Raw genomic sequence first — 27934 nt, 5'->3', positions numbered from 1 at the left:
ACACCCTCCCTTGGCAGAGCAAGACTGCATGGGGCCTCTGTGTAGGGTATACCACACCCGAAGCTTTTGTGCCCGGGGCGCCTGAGGCTTTCTAATTTTAGCCAAAGATGGGGTCCCAAATCGCAATTGATTCTTACACTTAGCACCATCCCTAAAATACTTGTTGGACTGAACTGAGTTCTATTGAACTGAAGAGTTTTTGATAGGTGACTATAATGATAACTGTGTTCCATGATCCTCCTTATCGATATCAAGAGAGGCATAAACATGGGACCCTCATCCACTGTTGGCGGAGTTGTGAAAAGATCCAACCATTCTGGAGAGCAATTTGGAACTATGCCCAAAGGGCTATAGAACTGTGCATACCCTTTGATCCAGCAGTACCACTGCTAGGTTATATCCCAAAGACATCCCTAAAAAGAAAAAAAGGTCTATTTGTACAAAAAATATTTCTAGCAGCTCTTTTTGTGGTGGCTAAGAATTGGAAATCAAAAGAATGAAAAAAAAAATTTTTTAAAAAAGGAAATCAAAAGAATGCCCATCAGTTAGGGAATAGCTAAACAAACTGTGGTATATGATGGTGATGGAATATTATTGTGCTATAAGAAATGACAAGCAGGACGATTTCAGAAAGGCCTGGAAAGACTTCTATGAACTGATGTATAGTGAAATGAGCAGAACCAAGAGAACTTTGTGCACAGAGACAGCAATAGTGTTTAATGAAAAACTGAGAATGACTTGACTATTCTCAACAATACAACGATCCAAGACAATCTCAAAGGACTAATGATAAATCATACTATCCACCTCCAAAGAAATAACTGATATTGATTGAACATAGGCTGGAGCATGCTAGTTTTCACTTTCATTTTTTTCTTTTAATCAAGTTTTCTTATACAAAATGACAAATATGGTAATGTTTACATAATTGCACATGTATAACCCATATCTGATTGCCTGACACCTCAGGGAAGGGAGGGGAGGGAGAGAAGGAGGGATAAAATTGGAACTCCAAACTATACATAAAAATGTTTATTACATTTTTAAAAATAAAATAAAATAATTTTTTTTTTTTTAAGAGAGGCATGAACCAAAGACGGATGCTCGCCAAAGGTTGTCAAGGCTGTCCTGTAAAAGTCCAAATGGAACTGGGATTCCTTACAAATGGTGAGATCCTCCAGCTGGTATTATTCTGATAGTACTGATCTTCCCCTGAGCACCACTGTGGGGGGGAGGGAAAGGAGGGCTTTCACGGTGTGATCTATGACCAAACATTGCTGCTAAAGCACTCTACTCTTGAGTAAGCTTTAGGAGCCAAGGAAAAACCTGTGTTTCTTATGGGAACCCCTAACACATACTTATGAAGTACCTGTTATGTGCAAGGGACTTTACTAAGTGTAATACAAAAGAAAAAAATGAAAAATTGTCCCTGTTCTCTGGGAATTATATATTCATCTTGGCAATGCATCTTCATCTTTATAACAACCATTTCATTTTGCTCTCAAATTGATAGGGCTTTTTCTCCATCCCTAACCCCCAAACTCTTCTCAACCTGTTGTTCAGTAGTTTCAGTCTCGTCTGATTCTTTATGTCCCTATTTGGGGTTATCTTGGCAAAAATACTGTAGGGGTTTGCCATTTCCTTCTTCACTTCATTTTACAGATGAGGAAACTGAGGCCAAAAAGGGTTAAGTGACTTGCCCAGGGTCACACAGCCAGTAAGTGTTTTCCTGATTTCAGGAACAGTGCTCTCTCCACTACCACATAGCTGCCTCTATCAGCCTAGGGTCCTACAATGGGCTTACTTACCCAGAAAGATCCCTTGCTCCTAGAAGGAAAATCTGATGAAAATAAGTTGTAGGGCCAAATTCTCCAGGTGCTGAAACAGAGAGAAGATATGTGCCACTCATAGCCTGACACTGCTCATCTCTCTTTACTTCTGTAAGATGTGTGTGCTCCACAAAGGTTATATATATTCATAGGGGTTGTCTAAAGTATAGCGATGCACCTCATGAAACTTACATATTTGTGAATGAGGTCCTTTCAGGGAGAGATGCTATCTCGGCTCAAACCAAGAGAAATCTGATCTCACACAAGGAGAAAGGCTCTAGAGAGGCAAGCTAGGATACAAGGAAAGAGTGTGGAGCTACCTTGCCCTAGGTGTCTGCAGCTTCTAAAATCTCTCTTCCTCCTTGGATTTGGTCCATTCACCTCTGGTCCTGACTGCCTTTGGCCTTCCAATAAAACTTTAGTAAATGGGAGGAGAGGAAGACATAGAATGAAAACCAGAGAAAATAAGTGTTCTAGGAGAAAAATTAGTAGGAAAAATAAAGGGGTGAAAGGTTCTAACCAAAGGTAAAAGGTGTGAAGGAGGGATGTTTGGGCAGATTAAGACTGAATTTGTTCACAAGTTCTTCTATTTGAGCTAAAATGTGCTCTGCAAGACAGGTAAGAAGAATCAAAGTCCTCTTGTCACTCAGTTCCTTTTTCTTTCCTTGTCCTCTTTTATTTAGAGCAAATGTGATTTATAGGGGCAGTCAGGTGGCTCAGTGGATAGAGCACTGGGTCTGGAGTCAGGGAGACCAGAGTTCAAATCTGGCCTCAGATACTTACTAGCTGTGTGACCCTAGGCAAGTCACTTAACCCTGTTTGCCTCAGTTTCCTCATCTGTAAAATGAGCTGGAGAAGGAAATGGCAAACCACTCCAGTATCTTTGCCAAGAAAACTCCAAATGGGGTCACAAAGAGTCAGGCAAGCCTGAAAAATGACTGACCCATGACTTAAAGAGTCACAAGGTGATAAAACATACAATAATGCTCGTTTCAATTTTTTAAAAAGGCTAGCTGTCATTCCTCGAAAGAAAACTGATGCAAATACCCCAGATTTAAAAACACACATGTGAGGTTCTGCCCCTTTCGTATGTGAACACTCTGGTTGCTAAAAGATACAGGAAAAAGAACATTTGTTCAAGGAACATTGATAAAATCAGGTTAAGACATACAGTCTCCGATAAAAAGTTGAAGACAGACACAGACAGTTCTGAGGATCTGAAAGAAAACTGCCCTTCAGATAGAAGTGCTGAGAAGACCCGTTTGAAGGCAGAGCATTCACTGAAGAAAGATACATAAGTATAACAACTAATCTTGGCCCAGAAGGGAGAAAATATGCCTCCCTCCTTTTTTTTTTGTTGTTTGTTTTGTTTGTTTTTTAAGAGAGAGGTGAAGAACTATGGATTTGTGGAGCACTATATACATTGCCAGACTTGGTTGATGTATTGGTTCTACTGAAGTGCTTTTTAATACTCTTTCTTTTTAAATCTTTGTCAAACGGAATGGTTCTCTAAACAAGGGAGGAAAAATTGGTTGATACCAAAAAAATAGATGGAAATGTTTGAAATTTTAAAATGTTTGAATGTTTTCCATACTTCCAAGTATATTAGGAGCAAGTAAATCTTCAGCAATTAAAATGTGTTGCTGCAGACCGTAGGCAACTGAAATCTCTTGAGTTTATAATAGTCAGGGCAGAGTCCAGTGCCTGGAGTTACTTAGCTACCTTTGGCCCATTTGTGCAATTTCCAAACAACTGGGGGAGGAGGTAACAGCTCAGTTTCTGCAGCCGGGACTTGGGCAGAAGCTTAACAATCATTGACTAGAATGCTAATTAGACAGGGCCTTTCTAACTGTCTAGTCTATCCTTTATAGATGAGGAAACAGAAATATGAAGAGCTATGTCCAAGGTCCAATTGACTCTAACCCTTTTATTACAACCCTCAAGCAAAAGGCCAACACCCCAATCCTACAGTGGACTCAAGGCTGAAGTTATAAAATGGGGATGGGTCAAGCTAGGCAGCACAAAGATCCCACCTGAAATGTGATCCCAGATCTTAAGGCATTGTGTCAAAGCTCCTGGGTTTCCAACTAGAGGGAAGACTGAAGGAAACAAGACCTGGAATCGAGGGCTACTCAGGTGCCCCCATTTTCATGAGGCCTTTCCTCATCTCTCTAGCTTCTGAGGCACCTCCTCCCCAAACTACCTTCTATCTATTTTGTATATAGTAGAGCTATATAAATAGATGCAGGTAGATAGATGATATATAATACAGTCAGCCCTCCCTCACTTAAATTCAGTTCAGTGCAAGTCATGACATCACTCCGATGTCTTGGTCCTCTTTTTTTTGTTTGTTGTTTGTTTTTGTTTGTTTTTTTTGTTTTAGTGAGACAATTGGGGTTAAGTGACTTGCCCAGGGTCACACAGCTAGTAAGTGTTAAGTGTCTGAGGCCAGATTTGAACTCAGGTACTCCTGACTCCAGGGCCAGTGCTCTATCCACTGCGCCACCTAGCTGCCCCTGTTTTTGGGGGGGTTTTGCAGGGCAATGAGGGTTAAGTGACTTGCCCAGGGCCACACAGCTAGCAAGTGTCAAGTGTGTGAGACCAGATTTGAACTCGGGTCCTCCTGAATCCAGGGCTGGTGCTCTATCCACATCGCCACCTACCTTTCCCCCCCACCCCCCCCACCCCCGTCACAGTCCTCTTTAAAAAGGAAGGACAGGAGGAGCAGCTAGGTGGCGCAGTGGATAGAGCACCAGCCCTGGAGTCAGGAGGACCTGAGTTCAAATTCGGCCTCAGACACTTGACACTTGCTAGCTGTGTGACCCTGGGCAAGTCACTTAACCCCAATTGCCTCACTAGAAAAAAAAAAATCCGGCCTCAGACACGACACTTGCTAGCTGTGTGACCCTGGGCAAGTCACTTAACCCTCATTGCCTCCCCCCAAAAAACGACAAACAATATAGTATTAGATATCAAAGCTATGTGTTATCATATATGTATATATTATATGTTATATCTTATAGCTCTATTCTATATAAATAGGTATACATCTAACTGTATGGGCTACATGTTGAATCCTCCATTAGACTGTAAACTCCCTGAGAGAAGAGGCCGTTTTACTTTTGTCTTTGTAGTATTCCTAGCTCTTGGTGAAGTGCCTGGCACACAGCGGATATTTAATAAACCCTTGCTGTTTAACTGATTGCCTTGAGCCCGGAGTTCCAAAGCCAGCTTCTACTGCCCATACAACGTAGGCCTCAGTTTCCCCAGCAGTAAAAGGAGGGGGCTGGACTAAATGTCCTGTAGAACCTCCTAGAGCCTCAGCCCTCGTGGTTAATCCCACATTCTGGGATTCAGAATTCACGCAGACCAGCGCCCCCGTGAGGCCGGCGGTGCGCTAGAGAGAAAGAAACGAGGAGCGTAGAGTGAGGCGATGCTTCCCGCCCTCTGCCGAGGTTAGGGGTCCAGGCTGCGCCCCGCCTCCCGGGAGCCGCGCCTGCGCGCTGCTTGTCCCGGCTGTGCGTCCTGCTCCCCAAGCGGAATTCTAGGTAAGAGCGCTCTCTTCCCACGCGGATCTTCGGGACAGTGCGGGTGCGTGGGATGAGCGATTCCGGGGCCCTCGCTCTTCAGATCATGGTACTTCCTTTTCCTGCGGCGCTTTCTGCCCCACGGGGGTCTTTGGACCCTCCCCAAAAGGGATCGGGACCGAGGCGCTTAACGACCCCAGCCGCCCCCTTCTTCCTTCCCACCCTGGGGCTCTTAAGTTCCTAATAGCCCAAGCCGGGCCTGCGGGCCCAGCCACCCGGGGGATTGCATCCCTGCATTCACACACTCCCACCGCAGCCTCGGGGGCAGAGTGCTTTGAGATCAGAGGGGAAGGGGGAGGGTCAGGTCTTCAGGACTCCCACCCTGTGGTAGCCTTTGACTCTTCCTCCCTCTCCAGAGTCTGATGTAGTGGAAGACACTGGAACCCAGACTTGTAGCCCTGGCCCTGCCCCTTATTCATTAGATGATTTTGGAAAAGATCCTCCAATTTTCTCGTCTATAAACGGAATCGATGATACTAGATGATCTCTAAGGCCCCTTCCAGATTTGAGATTCTGCCCTCTAGTTGTTCGATTTCACTCCCTTCCTCAGCCCCTAGCTGTTCCTTTCCTTCTGTCCGACCGTCAACCCTTCGGAAATCTCACACTTGGGGCACAGGTAACTAACTAGGCACTGGACTCTGCCCCTTCCGGGGAAGAAACAGATTTGTGGGGACTCTGGTGAAACCTGCCTCCACAGTTGGGATGCATTGATTCATCAGACCCCTAGGGGCCTGGCCAGGAAGACCATTTATGAGGTTGGCCCAGACAATAATGAGTACCACCCCGTTTGACCAGTCAGACCAGCGGAGTGGACTGTTTTTTGGCAGTTTGATCACCCCAAGAGGCAGCCCAGTTCCTTAGGCAAAGGGTGATGAGTCTTGGGGAAGCCCTGTAGCGCTTGTCTAGGCTACAGGTATATTTCTAGCTATTGTTAATCCTATACCTGATTCACACACCTCTCTGACCATTCTTATTACAATCCTTGGCTCTTAGATAGTTTTTTTTTTCTTTTTGAAGCCCAAGTAACTACCAAATAATAAAAGAACTTGAATTTAAGAAATTTATCCCAAGAGCCTCTCACCTGCAAGAACCTGGTTTACTAGGTCTAGGAAAAGGGGAGAAGGGATTTGTTGGGGCAAGTGCAAGAATCATTCTATTTAACCTTCATCCCCTGGGCCCTGAGTCTGAGGAAGAAGAGTTAGACTATGTCTGACTCTCTGTCCATTGCTGGGTATCCATCTCTTAGGTCAATGGCCCCTAGGCTGCAGCTGCTGACATGGGACGTGAAAGACACATTGCTTCGACTCCGCCATCCAGTGGGGGAAGGATATGCTGCCCAGGCTCAGGCCCATGGGCTAAAGGTGGAGGCAGCAGCCCTTGGATCAGCCTTCCATCAAGCATACAAGGCCCAGAACCAGAAGTTCCCTAACTATGGGCTAAGCCAAGGCCTCACCTCCCGACAATGGTGGCTGGATGTTGTCCTACAGACGTTCCACCTGGCAGGAGTACAGAACTCCAAAGTCCTTGAACCCATCGCCAACAAACTCTACAAGGACTTCAGCAGTGCTGAAAACTGGCAGATGCTGGAAGGGGCTGAATCCACTCTGCAGCAGTGCCGTGAACGGGGACTGCGACTAGGTGTCGTTTCCAACTTTGACAGGAGGCTAGAAGATATCCTGGCTCAGTGTGGTCTCCGGAAGCACTTCGATTTCATACTGACATCTGAGGCCGCTGGCTGTGCCAAACCTGACCCCAAAATCTTCCAACAGGCCCTGCAACTTGCTGATATAGAGCCAAGCCAGGCAGCCCACATCGGGGACCATTACCTGAATGATTACCAGGCACCCCGGAAGGTGGGCATGCACAGCTTCCTGCTGATGAGTACCAAAACCCAGGACCCCTTTCCAAGAACTGTTTCAAAGGAACACATCCTGCCTTCCCTCCCCCACCTTCTGGTTGCCCTCAACCACCTGGAAAGCTCAGACCCAAAGCACTGAAGATTGTTGGGGAAGGTGAGATGGTAAAACCCGTGCAAGCTGAACCTGCCCAGTGGGATGAGGCAATGGAAATCCCAGGCAGCTGCGCCTATTGTTGGAGACATGTAGCTCCTTCTTCTCACAAGAGCAGCATTCAGAGCCCCTTCTTATGCTATCATAAAGTCAATGACCATGGTTAATGATCTTGTTGCTTCTTATTCATAGCATTAGAGAATACAGAGCTGGAAAAGGTCTCTAAAGCTGTTATTGTTTGGTGGAAAGAGTATTTCTGATCCCAACTGTGAGCTTGGGCAAAATACTTAGAATCTCTGGGCTTCCATCCTCTCCTCTGACATATGGGTGTAGATTAAACTAGATGAAGGGTTCTTAACCTTTTTTGGGTCACAGGCCCCTTTGGTAATCTGAGGAGACCTATAGCTCCCTTTTCAGAATGTTTTAAAATCTATAAAATACATGCGATTATAAGGGAAACAAATTACATGGAAATAGTAATTTTTTAAATGAATTCATGGACCCAGGTTAAGAACCCCCTGGACTAGATAATTTCTAAGGTCTCTTCCTGATCTTGGCCAACCCCATTGCAGAGAGAAAACTGAGGCCCAGAGAGGGTTTTGAGATCCTAGATCTAGAGTTGGATGCAACCTCAGAGACCACCTGAGATTCAAGGAAGGGAAGAAGGTTACCCAAGGCCACAGAGATACTAGGTAGGAGAGCCAGGATTTGAACCTAGGTCTTCTGACTACCAATCCAAGGTTGTTCACACTAGCTGCCATGTTTTACACACCTTGCTTCTTGCAAAGGGACTAGGTGCTGTGCGATAGGTCTTCGCTCTAGGAATGTATTCTTCAGCTGAGAAAGTAAGACCTGGGCAGCCAATGGTTAGGTCACACTAAAAAGTCCTATGGGATTAGTACCAAAAGAGGACCACAAGGGAACTCTGTGTGGACTGATCAGGGAAAGCCCCATGGAAGTGTGGGATTTGTCTAAGCAGAGAGCAGTAGGAAGACCGTCGGGGTGTGGGGTGAGAAGAGAACAGAATAAGGATCAAAAGGACAGGTGGGAGTGAGTATGGCAGATAAAGGTGACAATGAATGAATGCCAGGCTGAGTTTAGAATTGACCTTAGAGACAAGAGCCACTGGGGTTTGAGTTTGGGGGCGGGAATGAGGGTGGCAGGAGGGGTGTAAAGGGAAGTAGATACCTTGGGGAGGGAAGGGCAGCCTGTTATTCTGGCTTGGCCACACCTGACGTCAACTTCCTGAGATTTGACTTCTTTGCTGCTGAGGACATGACTCTGTCAACTCAACTCTGCCAGAGGCTCCCCAGTCTTTGGAAACCAAACATTCAGTGTGACCTATTGTGTGACCGATGGCTAGCCTAGCATCCATTTCAGATGATTGGAAAGGTGGTGTGCTGTAGTGTTAAGAATGCTGGACTTGGTGGTCAGAAACCCTTGTTCAGATACCAGCTCTGATACTAGCCATGTGATGCTGGGCAAGTCATTTCATCTCTGAGCCTCAGTTTCCTTTTCTATAAAATGAAGATAAAAATAGTTGTACTAGGTAGCTCACAGGGATAGAGAGAGCTATGTAAACTTTAAAGCTACAACACTAGATACAACAGCAATTTACAAAGATGAATTTTTTGTTATTCAGTCATTTCAGTTGTGGATGATTTTTCATGACTCCATTTGGGGTTTTCTCGGCAGAGATACTAGAGGGGTTTGCCATTTCCCTCTCCAGCTCATTTGACAGATGAGGAAACTGAGGTCAAATGAGTTAAGTGACTTGCCCAGGCTCACACAGCTACTGAGTTTTCTGAAGTTAGATTTGAACTCTTCCTGACTTCAAGGCTGGCGCTCTATCCACTGCACCACCCAGCTGCCCAAACCCAAAGATACAATAGCCCACTGTAAAACATAAAAAGAGACATTCTTTTTCTAAATATAACGCCATGTTGATGAAGAAAGTTAGAAGATTTGTCACTATTTGAGTTTTTTGCAGATATTACCACAGGGACCCAGCTAGCACCTCAGCATCCCTTCCTCCCTTCACTTAGGAATGGGGGAACAGAGGCCAGGAGTCCAATGAGGTGACTTGCTATAAATATCTAGTTAAAGGTAAAGAACCCAAATTTCCTGGGTCCTCAGCCCAGTGTTTTCCCATCATTCCCTCTTCCAGTTTTGGGAAGGGATATGTGAGTGGGGAGTGCATGTGTTTTCCAGCACAAATAATTGTACAAGCTCCCAGAGATAGGACCCTAATGGGAAGTCAGGACATAAGAGTATACTCGGCAAAGGACAGAAGAAAGTATGAAATTTGACTTTTTTTCCAAAACTTTTTAATAATTTAAATGTTTTCCACATCCAGGCACCTCCTTAGGAGCCTGCCCTGCCATGAAGTATTCACGCTTCCTCTCCTTCCCCTCTCAAACTCCTTATTCATGTGCCCAAACCCTAGTCTTAGAGAATGAGTACTGCTGAGTCAGGAGGAGGTGAAAGGCAAGAGACATCTATCTGTCTATCAGGCTGGGTTAGGCCATCAGCTACCAGCAACCCTTAGCAGGACTGGCCAAGGACTCCAGCTAAAATTAGCACCTGGCAGGAGAGCCTACCTAATTGAGCCTAGGATGCAGGGCTCCAAGGAGTGTACCCTGTATCCAACGGGTGAGAAAGTAGACCCTGGTGAGTCCCTGAACAGAAGAAAAGGAGTTATAAACAGAGACCTAGCAGTCACAAGCTGTCACTGCCGAGGAACCAGAAACGGTAATTACCAGTGAGCTGTGTAGCTGTGTGTCCCTGGGCAAGTCACTTAACCCCAATTGCCTCACTAAAAAAAAAGAAAGAAAGAAAGAAAAAAAAAACAGTGAACTGTGTACACCGAATGTGAGAGCTAATGATCATCTCAGCTCCTCTACCCTACAGATGAGGAAACTGATGCTTAAAGAGATCAAACAACTCGTTCAACATTTCACCAAGAGTTAGTGGCAGAGCTGATACCAGAACCCAGGCATTTGACTCCCCGTCCAATCATTCTTTCCACTGCTTCCCTTGATCACTTTTCCCCGTCCTCCCATATCAGGTACTTTAAGAATGGATGATAGGAAAGAGACCTGTGTCCCAGAGTGGTGAGGGTAGGCTCCTCACCAACACCCAGTACCTGAAAGGTAGGAACCCAGATTGGAAACCCACCTCAGCCCCATCTTCCCACCAGTATCTGCCAAAGGTGATGGCTGCTGGGCATGCACAATGGGGAAACCTGGCACCACGATGTTGAGGGTGGGTTGGGGAGGGAACCCTATAAGCATGGTGAAAGAAGCCCATCACTGAACAATGGAGATATTCTGGTCAGCCACAGCAAAGACGGGAAAGATGGGGCCCTCAAACTGGGTGTGGTAGGAGCATAAGAGGGTACCCGAGGTGGGCTCATAGAACAACAGCTCACCCGCTGCCAAGTCCAACAGCACCCCAATGCGGTCTGGACAGCGTAAGAGTGCCAAAGGCTGGGGCTGGCCACAGTGCAGGAACCGAAACTCCTGGTCATACCGGGAGAAAACCCAGGAGAAAGCATTGTGGCCAAGGCGGGTGTCACTGCCAGCCCCCTTGCGAGGCAGCTGGCTTGAGGAGACTCCCACCTTATAAGCACAGCTGTTCTCTACATGCACCATCCAGGCATGAAGCCCACTCTGGAAGGAGGTTGAGGCCAGGGCATTGGGCCAGTGGTCAAAGCGTTCTGGGCTATCTGCATAGCCTTTGGACTTCTTGGGGTTGAAGGTCAGGGTCTTCCTGTCCTCTGACAGCTGGAGAAAGGGACTGATGGTCCTCTCATCCACACGAATGTCCTCGGTACCTATAGGAAATATAGTTTTAAAGGAAAATTCCTCAGGCCCCTTTGAGTTCCCCAACCCTAACCAACTCCCAAACAAGAGCCCTCACCTAAGCCTCCAGGTTCTTCAGAAACTCAATAATAGTGACAAAGATACCATACATTAACTGTCATCTGAGCCTCACAACAACCCTGGGAGGCAGACAGGACAGCTGTTATGATGATGATTATTTATACATCTAGATCTCCCCTACAGAATGTGAGCTCCTTGGGGCAGGTTGTGTTTTCTTTTTTACTTTGCACCCCCAGTCCTTAGCACAGTGCCCAGAACCAAGCATGGGGCTCAATGAATGTTTTATTGATCAACTGATCCCCACTGAACAAATGGGGAAACCAAGGCCCAAGAGGTGAAGCTGCTTGACTGAAGGCACAGAGCCAAGATGAGGGCCCAGGTTTTATGACTCCCAGTATATGGTTCTTCTCACTAAACCAACTCCCCTGATTTAGGCACAGTCTTCTGTTAAAATACTAGTACTCCACAAAGAAATAACATTAAATCTGTTGGCACATAACTCCTTAAGGTATATGAATATAAATTCATACTATCTTTTGCACTAATGGCTTTAAGACCAAAAGCCCACAGAAGGAAAGGCTTGGTAGAGGGATGGATATGTCCAGACCAGCGATAGTGTCAGGGGAGGGCCCAAAAAATAAAAGATGGAGAGGAATGTGGTTATATGGGAAGGACCACACTCATTTATATATCCAAACTCCCCCAGACACCTATGCTTACAAACCCAGAAAGTCAAGCCCCCTGGCAAGTCAGCCACAAAATCCTCCTTAAGCATGGAACACATGGATTTCTATTAATGGTTCTGAGCCGTGTGACCGGCAAAATCCTGACCTGAGAGGCAGCAGAGAACGGCTGATGCCCAGAGCTGGGTTAGTAATGGGCTCCGCACACATTTCTGATTAAAATTTAACTTCTCAGATTCCTGGGGATCCAAGATTCCCTCAGCTTCCTCAGTCCTAATGAAAGAAAACATACAAGGTTACTCTGCAAATTCCAGAATGTTCTGCAAGGGACAAAGGGCCTGAACCATATAAGAGAAAGGAAGCAGGGCCCCCACAAGGCTCCCCAGGTCCAAGAGGGATCCTCGAGTCACTCATCCATGGAAGAGAGCCTCGGGATCACTATCACCAGATCTCCAAGGAATTCAAAGGAGGGAAGGATGGAATATGAAGGAGACTTCCTTTCCCAGTTCCAGGGGAGCACCAGTGATACAACATCCACCTACTTGAGGTATAACGTCCTAGGTCTTGAGAATCCCCACTCCAGACCTGTGATTTCATCATGCTAAGGAGTTCAGGGTGTGGCACTTCCTCTACCAATATATATGTACACAGTTGCTAGTGCTACGTAAAATTCATGGATGGGTGGATTCATGTTCACTGATGGTTACGATGCAAATAGGGAGAGGATATGAAATAGGAGATAGCACCACTCATCTTTATTCCTTAGTGTGTGTTCATTTGTTCAGACCACTTTTCTTCTCGACTAGTCAAAATTAATGAATCGAGATTTGAAGTTGTATGGAAATAAGGGAGAAGAAGAAAAAGAACTTGCATGCAAAGGAGGCAAGGTATCTCAGACCTTCTTCCCTTATTGTTTTGCCCAGGGGGGCACTCTCCATTGAAGTGGACTTTGGATTGCTTCATAGCCCCTTGCCCCATGTCATATAGCCACCTCAGAACTCTAGGAACAACCAATCCTGACTGCCATTTCCCCAATCCCAGGTGAGTCCAGCAAGGAGCTCACTCCTTGCCTGAGAAAGTGATCTCTCAGAGAGACTGCTTGGTGTGATAGATAGATAGAACACTGGACTTGGTATCTGGAAAGAAGTGAGTTTGAATCCTACCTCTGACACTAACTAGCAGAGACACTCTTAGCAAGCCACTTAACCTCTCTGAGCCTCAGTTTCCTCATCTATAAGATGGGGTCAGGGGTGTAGGACTCAATGATGCTTCTAAGTTTGTGAACTCAAATTTCTCATAGGTCTGTCTTTGGATTCCTCCTTTATATTTCCATTCTAAGTTGTATTCATAATATGTGTCCAACTCATATCTCTCCTACTAAATTATAAACTCCTAGGATTTCATTTCATATCTTTCCATCCCCAGTGCTACTAGAACACAGCATCTTGCACACAGCTGGTGTCTAGTGAAAGTCTGTTGAATTAATTAGGGTCACTTTAGCTTTTAAGGGGCCTCAAGGTTTAATGGCCATAGCTCAAATAGCCTGGAAGAAATTGTTTTCAAAAAGAGAATCACACATGGGAAAATGAAGACACCAAAGAGAAATAAAGCAACAAGAGCCCTAGATAAGAGCAAAGCTAGCTTTCCTGCTGAGTCCCTGGCAAACAAAGCCTCTTTGTAATAAAGACAAGAGAGGAACTGTCTCTCCTCCTGACAGTGCTGCATCTCCAATTAGCTGCCCATCCTGGGCAGAGCCCTCCAGTTTGGCGTGGGGGCAGGGAGAGAACCTTCATTCAAGTCCCTTTCAGAGCCCTCACTCTCTGGAGAGTGAGAGAAGCTCTCATTCCAGACTAATGGAGTCCTAAAGCGGGTGGGTGCTAGACATCGCAGGGGGTCTGGTAAGCCTTAGTGCACTGGTGAGGGGGGAAAAAGTCATTCAGATAGCTAGATATGTCAGAGTTTCAGGTCATGGCCTGGACTTGTCAGGGAATGAGAGACATCACCTTATCCTCCCCCCCCCCTCCTCCCTGAAGCAGATGACATTTCTCAGTTTGAGAAGCAAGTTTCCAGCAAGTCACTTGAAGACTTCTGAAAGCTACTGCTGCTCCGCAGCCTCACCAAATAGATGACATTGAGGTATCAAAAGAAAGTATCCAGATTCAAATTGGCAGCTGTTGTGGGGAAAGTACCTGAGATTCTCAACCTGGTCCTAACTACCCATGTGGGAAACACAGCAAGAACAGGCAAAGAGAATGCTATGGGTAAGGGACACAGAGATACTGTCCCAAGTCTTTCAGTGGGCCCCCAGGGCTCAGAATCCTCATCATATTCCACAAACTTCTCAGCAGATCATGCCCAGAATCCTTGAGCTGAAAAACCACCCAAGCAACAATTGAAATCTTGAACTGAGCATGTGGAGAAAAAAGCTTCAAGGCTCCAGACAAGAGATAAGGGAGCACCTCCCCCTACCCTTTTGATGGGGGGGGGGGGACTATGGAATGTTGTATATATCATCAGATGGGGTCTCTTAACCATGTTTCTTTGTTAAAAGAGAAGGTTTATTTGGTAGTGGGTTGGGGGTGGTTCCCTATCTGGAAACAAAATAAAACCTATTTAGGCGCTGCTGTCCTCAAACAGGTGTCCTCAAGGAAGAAGCAATCTCAGGATTTAAGAACTGGATGAGACCAGAGATCATTTAGTCTGACATCTATCTCATAGTTTCATAGGATTAAGAGCTGGAAAGGACCTTAGAGTTCATTCATTTCAATTACCCATTTTGTAGAAGAGAAAACTGAGGCTGCCAAATAAGTGCCTTACCCAGTGTAGTACAAGGTGCTTACAAAACAAAGCAAGGACTAGAATCTGGATCTCATACTGGTCAGTCTTCCCAATACATATGCTGGCCCCCACTGATCTCCCTGGCTCCAGGTTTACACAGGCTCTGGAAAACAAGTCACTGACTCACCTCTCAAAAATCTCCCGCTCTGATTGCTGTAAAGGGAAAAAACATTTAGCAAGTTAGATATTTTTCTTGACATTGAAAAGCCAGCATTTTGTCAAGAACTGGATACATTAAACCCAGTTTGGAACAAGAAAGAAATTAGCGATCCTCCTTCTTATCTGTCAATTGTCATGGAACTCAGTTCTCAGGAGGGACCTGGACAGGGACATCTTAAGTAGGAGGTCCCAGAGGAGGATACCCAGAGGCCTCTAACCTCTGCTTCTAGATGAAGTGGTCAGATGTACCTCCAATGACCCCCTATTACCTAGAGTATAAGATTTCATTCTTTAGCCTGGCCCTTCACAATCTGGCTCCGAATTCCTTTTCTGGCCTCCCCTATTACTGTTCACCTAAATGAGTAAACCCCTGTGCTCTAGATCCACTCACTGTCCCCCAAATACACTTTACGCTTTACTACCCACAGACCTTTGTCCAGACTGTTCCTCTCACCTGAAATTTCTCCCTCTCTACATTTTGAATCCTACCCATCCCTTAAGTCCCACTTCTTCCAGGCATTTTCTTCCCACCACCTCCCCTTCCCCCAGCCCAGTGATCTCATCCTTCTCTCGACTCCTACAAGACTCACTCTCTGTACCCATCTTGCATTACTTAATATGTAGTGCCCTATATTATTCATTATCTTTTCCTCTAGCTAGTTTCACCAAGTAGATGAAGTTCTTCCAGGGCAGAGACAGTGTTTTGCATGTCTCTGACCCTTTCAAGCCCAGCTCAGATGATTACTGCTCCAAGAATCTTACCCTAATTCCCCTGAATGATAGCATTCTCCCTCGAACCTCAACCATTTGGTTTTGTGTCTCTCCTGGGCATTCATCAGATAACTGTGTGTTTGATAAACTCTCATTCATATTTGCTACCTGAATGACTGCACCAACCATGGTCCACTAACTAATGGAGCTATCTCCCAAACCTTCAGGTTGTGATGCTAAGCAAGACAAGTCAGATGCCTTCATTGCTGCCCCGCCCCTTCCTTAGTCCATACCTGAGGGCAGGAGGCTCCTCTGTTTTGTTTTCCCTCTAAGGCTCACATCTAAACAAATTTCACTTATGCTTTGGCCTCTTTCTTTCTTCCTTGACTATCTCTCCTCCTACTGGAGCCTCCTAAAAGAAGGGTAGCCATGTATCTACATACTGCCAGAAAAAAAAAATGCCAGTTCCTCCCCTCCCCTCCCGTGGTGTTCCAACTAAAAACATAAAAGCCTGGTCAAGAAAAAAAAAACTAGGAAAAATAGTTTTTCTGGATGGGGGGGATGGGGTAACTACTTAACTAGGTAGGCCCTGTTGAGGAGACAAACTAAACAAACAAAAAACTTTCTCCGACATTTTCTAACTTTTTTCCTGAGCCTTCACATCTATGATTCTAACCCCTGGAAATAGCACAGAGCTTGGCACAGGTAAGTACTTAATAAATGCTTTTTCATTCATTCATTCAATAACAAACAACATAATAATTTTAAGAACAAAGTTATATGTATTTTATATTTATGACCCCATTCATTCATTGCATGACATTTGATCTGTAAATGGTCCTAGAAAATACAGTACACTTCAATTTCCCCCCCAAATTTCCTTCCCTCACCTTCATCCCTAAATGAACCCAAGGAAACTTGTATCACAACACCTGCTTCCCCTAATTCACCCAAGCCCCACCCCCAGCCCTGGCTTACAATAAGGCTGTGGTCATCAAGATCAGTGAGCATGTCCACTAGCTTGGTGCGGATGGTGCCGAGCTTCTGTAAGGCCTCCGTCCAATGGGACCGCTGGGTCAGGATGCTCTGGTGGGCTCGCTCCTCCTCAGCGTGTACCTGCTCCAGCAGCCGCTGCTCCTCGCTCTCACACACATTCCTCACCAGGCCCAGCCGCTGGATCACCACCTCACGGGCCCCACTGGCCATGGTCTGGAGAGGTAGGGTAGAAAAGGAATCAAAGCAAAGTTTTCTTAAATTCCAGGATTGCCAGAAAGTCAAGCACAGAAGGACTGGTTGTCAGCTCAGACCGCTAGAATGCACTCAGGGGTTCTGGTCCTACTTCTGTGGCTATCTCACCTGCTCTCCTGACCTCTTCACTTGCCCTGTCTCCCTCCACTAGAAAGTGAGCTCCTCAAGGACCGTCTTTGAACTCAGTGTAAGCACAAACAAATCCAAGCATGGACAAATCGCACCCTCTCTTGGAGGCTCAGATTCCTCATCTATAAAATTGGGGGGGAGAGGAGGAGACTACAGATTGTCTAGGATCCTTCCGTGTTCTAACATTCTATGTTCTGAGGTTCCTTCCCATTCTTTTTTGTTTGTTTGTTTTGGGGTTTTTTTGTGGGGCAATGAGGGTTAAGTGACTTGCCCACGGTCACACAGCTAGTACGTGTCAAGTGTCTGAGGCCAGATTTGAACTCGGGTCCTCCTGAATCCAGGGCCGGTGCTTTATCCACTGCGCCACCTAGCTGCCCCCTTCCCATTCTAACATCCCATGATTCTTGTCTCTGCTACCTTACAAGAGCGTACCCTTAGTCAAAAGCATGTAGCTGTCTCATTGACAATCTGTTCTCACTACTGGGGATACAACTCAAAGTGCATAACCTACTGCAACCTTAACAGAGTGAATAAGATAAAAGAAGAGGAGGATTGGGGTTTGGGAGGCAGAAGGGTGAACAGAATACATGAGTCTGGGGGAGTTAAGTGTGATTTCTAATTATTTATGCATTTCATATCTGAAACTGTCATTGAGATCATTAAAAACAGGGTGTTTGGGGGGGCAGCTAGATGGCACAGTAGTAAAGCACTGGCCCTGGATTCAGGAGGACCTGAGTTCAAATCCGGCCTCAGACACTTGACACTTACTAGCTGTGTGACTCTGGGCAAGTCACTTAACCCTCATTGCCCTGCAAAACAAAACAAAACAGGGTATTTTACAGCCACTGACTCTTGACCCCTGTATGGAACTAGAGGCTGGACCCCTCTAACACATGGGAAAGAAAGCCAAGGCTTAGAGATGGCAGGAAGGAAGTAATCCTTCCCAGGATATCCAAATCTGTCCAGTAAGTAGTGATGGAGCCAGGTTCCCATGTTAGGGTGGCTGCAAAGAGAAGTCCAGGGGCTCTGGCTTCTCGTGGCCAGAGACACCAGGATCTGGGTCCAGGGATCCCAGGACTGTACTCCTGGGAAGGGGGTCAGGGAATGGGAGGGGGGGTTAGTTACCGCTGTGTTTTGGTTTTTCCGAGGCAAGACTTCGGCCATGTATTTGGTGATGCCAGCGCTCTGTAGCTGCAGCTTCTCACACTGATCCACTATCTTGTTCTGAAAAAAGAGGCAATAGCTGGGGTCTGGACAGAGGCTTCCCCAACACATGTGTTTATTAAACCTTTACTTACAGGAGACAGGCTTGACTTGGCCCCTTTTTTCTCTCTGCTCCCAAGCTCTACCCCTTCTCCCTTCTTTAATCCTTTCTATCTGCAGCACATCCACCATCCGAAATCCATCCCTCTAGTTCAGAGCAGTGATCCCTGTTGGAATTCCAATCTACAAGAGGAAGTGAGGCCCTGAACCTTTATCGGCTACTGACAAGTCAAGGTGACAGCAATAGGCACCGAGTCCCTGAGGAGTGGAGGGGGGCAGGAGGGAGAACTAGAAGTTACTGAAGGACTTCAAGCAGAAACTTTAGCCTCTTCCCAATCACAGTTTTGCCTTGATCTGTTCTTGGCACCTTCTATGCTGAGTGCTGCAGTGGGCCCCATAGTAAAAGACACTGTTTGCCTTTAATAAGCGTCCCCTCTAGTCATGAAAAAATAGAAACTCCAAAGCCCTTCGGAGTAAAGCTCTAGCCAGTCTTAGCAGGTGAATTCTACAGTCCTCCCCCTCACACACTCTGCTTTTCTTTCAAACTGGCTCACTTGCTATTCCTCATATGTGAGATTCCATTTTCTTCCCAGGTACCTTTGCGCAGGCTGTTCACTCCTGGTCTGGAAGGCACTTCCTTCTCATTTCTACCCCGAGTTCCCTAAGCACCCTTCAAGTCTCAGCTCAAGTGCCCATGTCCTTTAGAAGAAGCCTTTCCCTATCAGCAGCCCCAACTGAGAGCAGCTAGGTGGTACAGTGCATAGAGTGCAGGGCCTAGAATCAGAAGACCAAGGTTCAAATCTAGCCTCATATACTTCCTAGCTGTGTGACCCTGGACAAGTCACTTAACCCTGTTTCCCCATTTCCTCATCTGCAAAATGAGCTGGAGAAAGAAATGGCAAACGGCACCAAATGAGGTCATGACTGGAAAGTCAGGACAACCCCCAAATGAATGTTAATGCCCCTCCTACATACATTCACATATATCATCTGTGTTCTGTCTATCCACCGAATGACAACTACGACAAAAAAAAGTAAGCTTCCTGAAGGCAAGGGCTCTTTTCATTTGTGTGTCTCCATATTTCTAGCACCTCAGCACAAGTAAGGGCAAAACAAAAGTTTATTCCCTTCTCCTTCCCAAGAACTGAAAGGAAGACCAATAGAGGATGAAGATTGCCCAAGGCAGGATATGGTGAAAAAAGAGAGGCAAACAATGAAGAAATATAAGGTGGTCCAGATCAGTATCTTTATGTAAGAAGAGCAAGGGATTAGACTAAGTATGTGTGGCTCCAGAGGGCACTAAGGCCCCAAGGGGGGAGTTAAAGGCAATTCAATTTTAGCTCAACAACTGGATGTGTCCAAAAAGATGGAGGAGAAAAGATTGCAGTCATCCACTGGAAACATCTGCCCAGAAGCTGAGTGATCTTATCATACCGGCGAGGTTGTACCTCTGAAAGATCAGATTTTGCCTTATCTTGGGGGGGAGATCTGTAGGCCTCCAAGCCACTTCCCAGCTGCCTCCGCTCCTGCCATGGCCACCACATCCTCCCCATGGTAACCCAGTCGAAGCTCTAGGGTGCCTTGGCTGTGAGGTCAGCTCATTTTTTGCCTTGCCTGGCAAGGGCCCAGCCTCCATACCATGTCCCCACTCAGCCCACTCCTAAGGCCCACCTCTCTATCCCCTTCCCATCTCCCTTTCTGTATAGTCTTCCTCTATTACATTTTAAATTCCTTGAGATCAACAACCTGCTTGCTTGCTTATATTTGTATTTTAGCATAAGGTAAGCACTTTGCAAATAAATGCTGTCTGCCTATATATCTATCTGTCCATCTAGCCCATACCCAGACAATGACCACAACTTCTTAGTCGGGGAAGTAGGATTACTAACTATTCTCAAATTCCTTATCCCACCAATGTTCATTAGTGCATTCCCTGATCACCTCCACTTACAGAAAGTTTTCTCTTGGTTCGAAGGCCCAATTCAGATATTACTTCTCCACAAATACTATATCAAACTTTCCTTGACTTCCTCAATTAAAAGTGATTTTTCTGCAAAAAAAAAAACAAAACCCAAAACAAAAGAGAAAATGGAAAAAAAAAAAGGGGGGGGGGAAGCTAGGTGGAGCAATGGATAAAGCACCGGCCCTGGATTCAGGAGCACCTGAGTTCAAATCTAACCTCAGACACTTGATACTTACAAGCTGTGTGACCCTGGGCAAATCACTTAACCCTCATTGCCCCGCAAAAACAAAACAAAACAAAAAAAAATGGAAGAAAAAAGTGATTTTTCTCTCTCCTTTCCCATTTCAATTATTGTTGTTGAGTTGTTTCAGTCCCGTCTGACTCTTCATGATTTCATCTGGGGTTTTCTTGGCAAAGATACTGGAGTGGTTTGCCATTTCCTTCTCCAGCTCATTTTGCAGATAAGGGACCTGAGGCAAACAGGGTTAAGTGACTTGCCCAGGGTCACACAACTATTATGTGACTGAGGCCAGATTTGAACTCACAAAGATAAGTCTTTCTGGTTTCAATCCACTGTGCCACCTAGCTGCCCAAACCTATTTTGATTAGGCCTCCCCTTTACATTGATCACTTTATAGTTTGTATCACACTTACCTGAATATGTATACTCCAAAGCTCCTCTCCCCTTCTTCTACTATTAAACTTGTAACCTCCTAGGACAGAGACTTGCTTTTATTCTCCCTCAATCTTTGAAATTCAAGTATTAGCACTGGGCTCTTGCAATGTATTAGATGATTAATGAATTTTTGGTCAATTAAATCAAATTAGCTGCCATAAAGTGAAGTGAGTAGACATTTGCCAATGTAACTGACCCAGAGGAGAAAAGAACCCAATCATGTAATGGATTATTGTGCCAATGAATATAAAGAATTCAGATAAAACTTAAGAAAACTTGTATGAACAGATGCACAGAAAATGGAACCAGAACAAATTACACAATGCAAATAACCCTGAAAGGCTTTAGAACTCTAATCAATACTGTGACAAATCATGATGTTTAGAGGACAAACACAGGAAATATGCTTCCTATATCTCCAGAATAGGGGTTCCCAACCTGGGGTCTATGGACCCTCCCCAGAGTCCATGAACTTGGATGGGGGGAAAAAAATCATCTTTATTTTCACCAAATGTTGGTTTTCTTTGGAATCCTATGTATTTTATTTTATGCCTTTAAAAATATTATTCCAAGGAGGGGTCTAGAGGCTGCATCTAACTGCCAAAAGGGTCCAGGAAACATAAGTGCCTTGGGGTGGGAGCACTTCAGGGACCATGAGCTCTGACTAAATATCTGAAGGATTGGCATAGAGAAGAGGAAACAGGTTTGTTTTGCTTGGCCCCTGAGGATAGAAATAGGATCTAGAACTAGGGGCTAGGGAGGAAGTTAGAGGTAGACAACTCCAAAAGGGAAAATTTCCTACCAATTATTGAAAATAACAACTCACACTAATATAAGCACTTTTAAGATTCCTGTGAAGTACCTTCCTCAGGACAACCCTGTTGTGAGTGAAAAAAAGCAAGGGGCTGCCTCGGAAGGAGTGAGCTCCTGCTCCTGCTCCTGTTCCTCATCTTCTTCTTCTTCTTCCTCCTCCTCACCATCACCATCGCAAGGCAGAGGCTGAATGGTCACCCTATTAAGACCTCTGAGGCCCCTTCCAGATTCCATGCAGTCCAGTAGCCGATGTTTGAACAAAGACTTAACCAGGACCTCCGAGGCTGCCCCCAATGCCTTAGGGCTGAACTTGGGGGAGGGGGGGGTAAGAAGAAAAACACCTATTTAGCTAAACTGTAAGGAAAATCCCCTGAGGTTAGGGAAGAGTTTCAAATGAGAGAAAGGTTGAGTGCCAGAGGCTAATTTCTGATGCCATCTATACACTCTGGGGCCCCCTTTTTGAACTTCTATGGCATCTAGTGGGTGGAGGAGGGAACAAAAACCTGAAAAGGGTTTATTTTCCAGGTCCAGTCTGAAGGGGCCTCCTTAATGCCCCAGCAACTTGGAGGCCTGAGAGGTCCAGCCAGAGAGACTATCTTGACCCAGAGGATTCCTGTTGTGGTCCTCCTATAAAGCTAATGGAAATGAGGGGATTAAAAAATTAGTCTCCCCCCAGATCCTTCAGACCTCTCAGCCAACTTATAACAAAAGTGGCTTTCCCTGGGGGTAGGAGGGGCCAAGGACCAATTACACTCTACTTTACCCAAGTTTATCCAGGTGAAATCTAGTTAAAACCAACACCCAGGGCTGCCAAAAAGGGATAAAGGAGTCTCCAAAGGCAATGGAAAACCTCTGTGCACTATACCACCTTTGAGGTTTCAATCCAGATCTGCCAATGTGTGACGTTGGACAAGTCCCCTCAGCTCTGAACCTCATTTTCCTCATGTATAAAATTAAAGAATTGGTCTTCTCTAGATTCAACTCAAATATTTAGTAAGTACCTAGTCAGGCACAGTGTTTAGCACTAGAGATATATAAAGAGGTAAAAGACAAGCAATCTAACAGGCAAGACAACCTGCAAAGGAATATATACAAAGCAAGCTATATACAGGATAAATAGAAAATAATGAAAAGAGGGAAAACACTGGAATTAAGAAGGGTTGGGGAAGGCTTCCTGTAAAAGGTGGGATTTTAGTTGGAACTTAAAAGTAGATGGGAAGCTAGGTGACTTAGTAGATAGAGTGCCTGGGTCTGGAGTCAGGAAGACTCCTCTTCCTGAGTTCATATCTGGTCTCAGACACTATGTGACCCTGGGTAAGTCACTTAACCCTGTTTGCCTCAGTTTCCTCATCTGTAAAATAAACAGGAGAAGGAAATAGCAACCCCTTCCAGTATCTTTGCCAAGAAAACCCCAGATGAAATCATGAAGAGTCAGATACAACTGAACAACAATAAAGAAAGATGATTTCTAAATTCCCTTCCGTTAGTAGGTGATTCTATCTCTACGAGGTCAGTTTTTGCTTTGGGGTAGTGCTTGCATGTTTACCATCCTCAGGTCCTTTTTAGCATCAGGTGGAAGAACTTTCCCTGCTGCCTCCCTGAGCCCAGGCTGACCAACAGCAGCTCCAAGCCAGCTAGTGGCCCAACTGCTCTGCCTCCCTCCAGCCCCATTCCCCCCACCACTATTCCCTACCGACCCCCTCCCTCTCCAGCTCCCTGACTCCCAGCTAGCTGCCCAGCTCCCAGCCTCCCAGGCTCTGCCCACGTCAGGCCTTCTACTACACCTCTCCCCACCCCTCGGACCGCCAGCATCTCCCCGCCCCGAACACGCACAGATGTCCCTTGCCCAGCTCCAGCCCGGGGCGGAAAATGCAAGAGACGGACACCCACCCCACCAGGCTGGGAGCTGGGAGAAAGAACAGGAGCCGAAGGAGCGGCCCCAGCCCTCCCCGGCCACCCCCGGCCGCTCAGCCGCCTGCCCACCTGCCCGGAGGCTGATCCGAGCCGCCTCCTCCACCTGCCGCCGGGGCTTCCTGCGCCCCGCAGCCCAGCCCAGAGTCACATTCCGAGGAGACGAGTCCCCGGCTCGTGGGGCCCAGGGTCCCCCCACGCACTGCCCCATTCCCGCTCACCCTCAGCTCCTCCGCCCGCTCCTCGGCCCTCCGGACGTGGTGTTCGCGGCACCGGCCCCCCGGCCCCCTGCAGCCCGCGCACACGAGCCGCCGCTCGGCGCTGCAGAACCATTTCAGCTCCTGGGCGTGCTCGGGACATCGCGGCGCCGACCCGGCCGGGGGCAGGAGCTCCAGGTCCGGCTCCTTCTGGGACATGACTCCCGCAGCCACTCCGGCAGCTCCACCTGTCTCAGGTGGCAAGGGCGGAGGGAGGGCGGGGCTCGGGCCCAGTGCCCACGGCCCGCCCCGTCCTAGAGCCCGGGCTCGGGACCGCCCCATTCCTCCCCTAGCTGTGGGATTCGGGCCGAGCCCAGTGATACTGGGAGCTGCCCGGCCGGCCCCTCCCCGGCCGCCCACCCTCGAGAAAAGCCCCCTCAGCCTCCTTTCCCGCGACTGTCCGCGGCCTCCACTCACCCCCTACCCTCCCCACGACCCCGCTCCTGGGGGCACCCCGATGATGCTGCGGACCCACTGACTATAAACAGCATTCCTGACCCCTGAAAGCCAATTTATCGTTCCATGTCGGGGCCTCTACTCTGGAATTGTGGGATTTAAGAGGATTCCATTTCGTGAGGACTTTAGACATCATCTAGTCCTGTCTCCGGATTTTGCAGATGAGGAAGTCAAGGCCCAGGATGGGGAAGGTTATAATGCAATTAGAACCCAGATCTCCTGACACCCGGTCTTGTGTTTGGTTTCATTGTCCTGCGGTGGCTGGGTTCCAACACTCCACCCCCACCGCCTCTCCCCAAGGACCCGGGACGCAGGGACAGTTAGATCGTGGGGGTCTGACTCCAAAGGGTCAGTGTCTCTCTTCTTGGTCTCATCCTGTAAAATCTTCCAAAATGGAGTTTAGGTATAAGTTGCTGTCTAGGTTTCCCCAGATGTAGGCGATTAGGGTTCCCAACTCTTCACAAAGATACTCAACCTACAATATGAATACCAGGTAGCCCTACCTTTATTTAATCTACCGTAGAAAACGGAGCCCGTAAACAAATACAGAAGGGCAGCTAGGTGGCGCAGCGTCTACAGCATGGGAGTCAGGAAGACCCGAATTTAAATTTGACCTCAGACACTTACTGGCTGTGTGACCCTGGGCAGGTCACTTCGCCCTGTTTGCCTCAGTTTCCTCATCGGTAAAATGAGCTGTAGAAGGAAATGCTATACTACTCCAGTGTCTTTGCCAAGAAAACCCCAAATGGAGTCACAGTCAAAAAGAATGAATAACAAAAACAAATACAGAGGGGCAGCTAGGTGGCGCAGTGGATAGAGCGCTGGCCCTGGAGTCAGGAGAACCTGGGTTCAAGTCCGGCCTCAGACACTTAAAACTTACTAGCTGTGTGACCCTGGGCAAGTCACTTGACCCCAATTGCCTCACTAAAAAAAAAAAACAAAAACAAAAAAACAAATACAGAAACATGCATCACTCAAATAGCCCATTAGATTCATTAAGCTCCCCCTGAAAAAGAAACTTTAAAAATTACTCTCATCACCTTCCACCTACACTAGGTAAGGAACTCATAGTAATATCACAGAGCAAGGTGCCATTCTACTTTCCCTTCCCCCATTCTCCCATTCCTAATTTGGCTGGAGTCTTCCAGCCCTAAGAGCCCACCAGGTTGATGGTCTTGTCCAAAGAGCACACTCCCTGCCCTCCTTTACCTTACTGAACTCTTACTCTCTTCCACCACAGCCCTGAAGGTAGAGGCTGATCCCTGAGGCAAAGTCCTAGGCCAGGGTAGGTTGGGATCAGTTAGCCTTACAACTCCATCCTTCCCACCTGAGAAAGGAATTGTTGAAGTGCCTGGAAAAAGTCCTGACAGAGGAGGAGTCTCACATAAGTCTAGTAAGGAAGGAAAATTCATCAGCATGCACTAGAACAGAATTGGGTCAGTATCCAGCCATAATGTTCTCAATGACCCATACCAGGGGTATGGTCCAAGGACCCCTGGGAGTCTTAAAGAACCTTTCAGAAGGTCCACAAAGTCAAAAACTATTTTCTTAAGAATAGTACCAACCATAAAAAAAAAATTGAAGCTGGGGGGACATACCTGGGGTCGTACAGTGGGCGACTGTCTTGTGTCTGAGGCCGAGTTTTGGCTGGGATCCCCCTGGGTCCAGGGGTGATGATTTGTCCACTGTGTCACTTAGCTAGATGATAACACCTTTAGAGTTAAATTGAGGGGTGAAAGGAATTCACTGGGAATGACAAACAGGATGATCCCCGAAAAACCTTGAAAGACTAATGAACATCAATGTATAGTGAAGTGAGCAGAGCTGAGAGGACCCTGTGCGTAGTGACAGCAGTATTGTTCAAGGAGCAATTGTGAATGACTTAACTACTCTCAGCAGTGCAATGATCTAAGACAATCCCAAGGAACTAATGAGGAAGCTTACTATGCACCCCTATAGAAAGAACTGATAAGAAGAACACTTGTGGATTGTACATATATAACCTGATTGCGATCTTGTGGAGGGGGGAGGAAAGGGAGGAAGGGAGGGAGAAAAATTTGGAACTCTAAATCTTATGAAAATGAATGTTGAAAACTACCCTTACATGTAAATGGAAAATAAAATAAATAAATAAATACAAAAATAAACCTATTTTAGAAAAAAAAAAGAATAATACTAAGGGGACCTAGAGTTCCGTTACCCGAGCCTTTTCGTTCCGTCTTGCCAACATGCCGAAGTGTCCCAAGTGCAAGAAAGAAGTTTATTTTGCTGAAAGGGTGATATCCTTGGGGAAGGACTGGCATCGCCCCTGCCTGAAATGTGGAAAATGTGGAAAGACACTGACATCAGGAGGCCATGCAGAGCATGGAGGAAAGCCCTATTGTAACCATCTGTGCTATGCAGCCATGTTTGGGCCCAAAGGCTTTTTGGAAGAGGAGGAGTTGAAAGTCATACCTTCAAGTAAACCCAGGTTCTGGGAAGCCTCCTCATCTGTGCTGTTTCCCTCGAATCTACAGGCAAATGTCAGCTGGTCTTGACTCCTTGTAATCAGTCATGTCCCCAATAAACCCTAAACACACACACACACACACACACACACACACACACACACACAAGAATAATACTAAGGGGGCAGCTAGGTGGTATAGTGGGTAAAGCACAATCCGGCCTCAGGCACTTGACACTTACTAGCTGTGTGACCCTGGGCAAGTCACTTAACCCTCCTTACCCTGCAAAATAAAACAAAAAAGAATAATACTAAGATTCTATTTTATTATTTAAATATTCCTCCCTTTTCCAACTACATATCTGTGTGAGACCAGATTTTCTTTATATACTTCAACCCACAACATATCACAACAGATTGAATGCAGTAGCAGATTTGACAATCCTGCTGTCTTCTCTTAAGCTAGACATTAAAGAGATTTGCAAAGATATGTAAAACAATGCCACTTTTCTCACTAATTTTTCTTGTTTTGGAAAACATAACTACTTTTTAATTAAAATGTTAACATATAATAGATTTGCTGTTGTTATTTGGGGGGGGATGAGACAAGGACATTTATTTGGGGGGAAAGGGGAAAACAGATGGAAGATTCACAGATTCGTCAACTGCTGGAGGGAAGGACCCTGAGGATCCTGAGGGTGGCTGGGGATGTCAGGCACGTTGCCATCATCTCGAACAGGGTAGCTGTAAGGTGTAGCTTGGTTGATCATGGTTGCATGCTTGGTATAGGATAGGGGCTTAATGGAGATAAGAGCAGAGTCATAGTTCCAATGGCAAAGGACACCATCAACACCGGGTCCTTGGACCAGGCCTCCTTCAGGAACAGCAAATCTGGCCTCCTCTGCCCGCCATGTTGGCTACTTTTCTGGTATTATTATTTTTAATGAACTAATAAATTTTTTAAATGAGCTAATAAATATGTTTAATTGTTATCTGTTTTAATTTATAATACAAGTAAATATTTTTGTTTGTTTTTGTTTTTTAGTGAGGCAATTGGGGTTAAGTGACTTGC

At 46.2% G+C, this 27934-nt stretch overlaps 2 protein-coding genes and 1 pseudogene across 3 annotated transcripts; 2 read left to right on the top strand and 1 right to left on the bottom strand.

Moving 5' to 3' along the window:
* Window positions 1-5260: 5260 nt before the first annotated feature.
* HDHD3 (haloacid dehalogenase like hydrolase domain containing 3) lies at window positions 5261-7592 on the top strand. Of its 2 annotated transcripts, none has more exons than XM_043980351.1 (2): window positions 5261-5377; window positions 6663-7592. In XM_043980351.1, the coding sequence occupies exon 2, from the start codon at window positions 6667-6669 to the stop codon at window positions 7411-7413; it is 747 nt and encodes a 248-aa protein (XP_043836286.1). In that variant the 5' UTR covers window positions 5261-5377; window positions 6663-6666; the 3' UTR covers window positions 7414-7592. The 2 variants fall into 2 exon arrangements, with proteins under 2 accessions (XP_043836286.1, XP_043836285.1); XM_043980350.1 differs by having other exon boundaries at window positions 5351-5465.
* A 2106-nt stretch (window positions 7593-9698) lies between these two features.
* On the bottom strand, window positions 9699-24287 carry BSPRY (B-box and SPRY domain containing). Its single transcript, XM_043980012.1, has 6 exons — window positions 23925-24287; window positions 18203-18301; window positions 16679-16909; window positions 14958-14983; window positions 12141-12265; window positions 9699-11260 (listed from the first exon to the last, which is right to left on the bottom strand). Exons 1-6 carry the CDS (start codon window positions 24240-24242, stop codon window positions 10734-10736), a joined length of 1326 nt encoding a protein of 441 aa, XP_043835947.1. The 5' UTR covers window positions 24243-24287; the 3' UTR covers window positions 9699-10733.
* Window positions 24288-26607: 2320 nt separating this feature from the next.
* Window positions 26608-26880, top strand: LOC122737986 (annotated as a pseudogene).
* The last annotated feature ends 1054 nt before the right edge of the window (window positions 26881-27934 follow it).

The sequence above is a fragment of the Dromiciops gliroides genome, chromosome 2 (assembly GCF_019393635.1).
Source record: "Dromiciops gliroides isolate mDroGli1 chromosome 2, mDroGli1.pri, whole genome shotgun sequence".
NCBI classification, from domain to species: Eukaryota; Metazoa; Chordata; class Mammalia; order Microbiotheria; family Microbiotheriidae; genus Dromiciops; species Dromiciops gliroides.
Note: the sequence above shows the minus strand (reverse complement) of the source record. Positions and strands in the feature narration are given on the sequence as shown.

Excerpts from the sequence above, each read along its gene's own strand:
- BSPRY (XM_043980012.1), bottom strand. The coding sequence starts at position 24,242 with ATGGGGCGGTCCCGAGCCCGGGCTCTAGGACGGGGCGGGCCGTGGGCA. Across the intron at positions 16,910-18,202 it reads GGAAAAACCAAAACACAGCG|ACCATGGCCAGTGGGGCCCG; the intron begins GTAACTAACCCC and ends CTACCTCTCCAG. Across the intron at positions 12,266-14,957 it reads GAGCGGGAGATTTTTGAGAG|GACTGAGGAAGCTGAGGGAA; the intron begins GTGAGTCAGTGA and ends TTCTTTCATTAG.
- HDHD3 (XM_043980351.1), top strand. The coding sequence starts at position 6,667 with ATGGCCCCTAGGCTGCAGCTGCTGACATGGGACGTGAAAGACACATTG.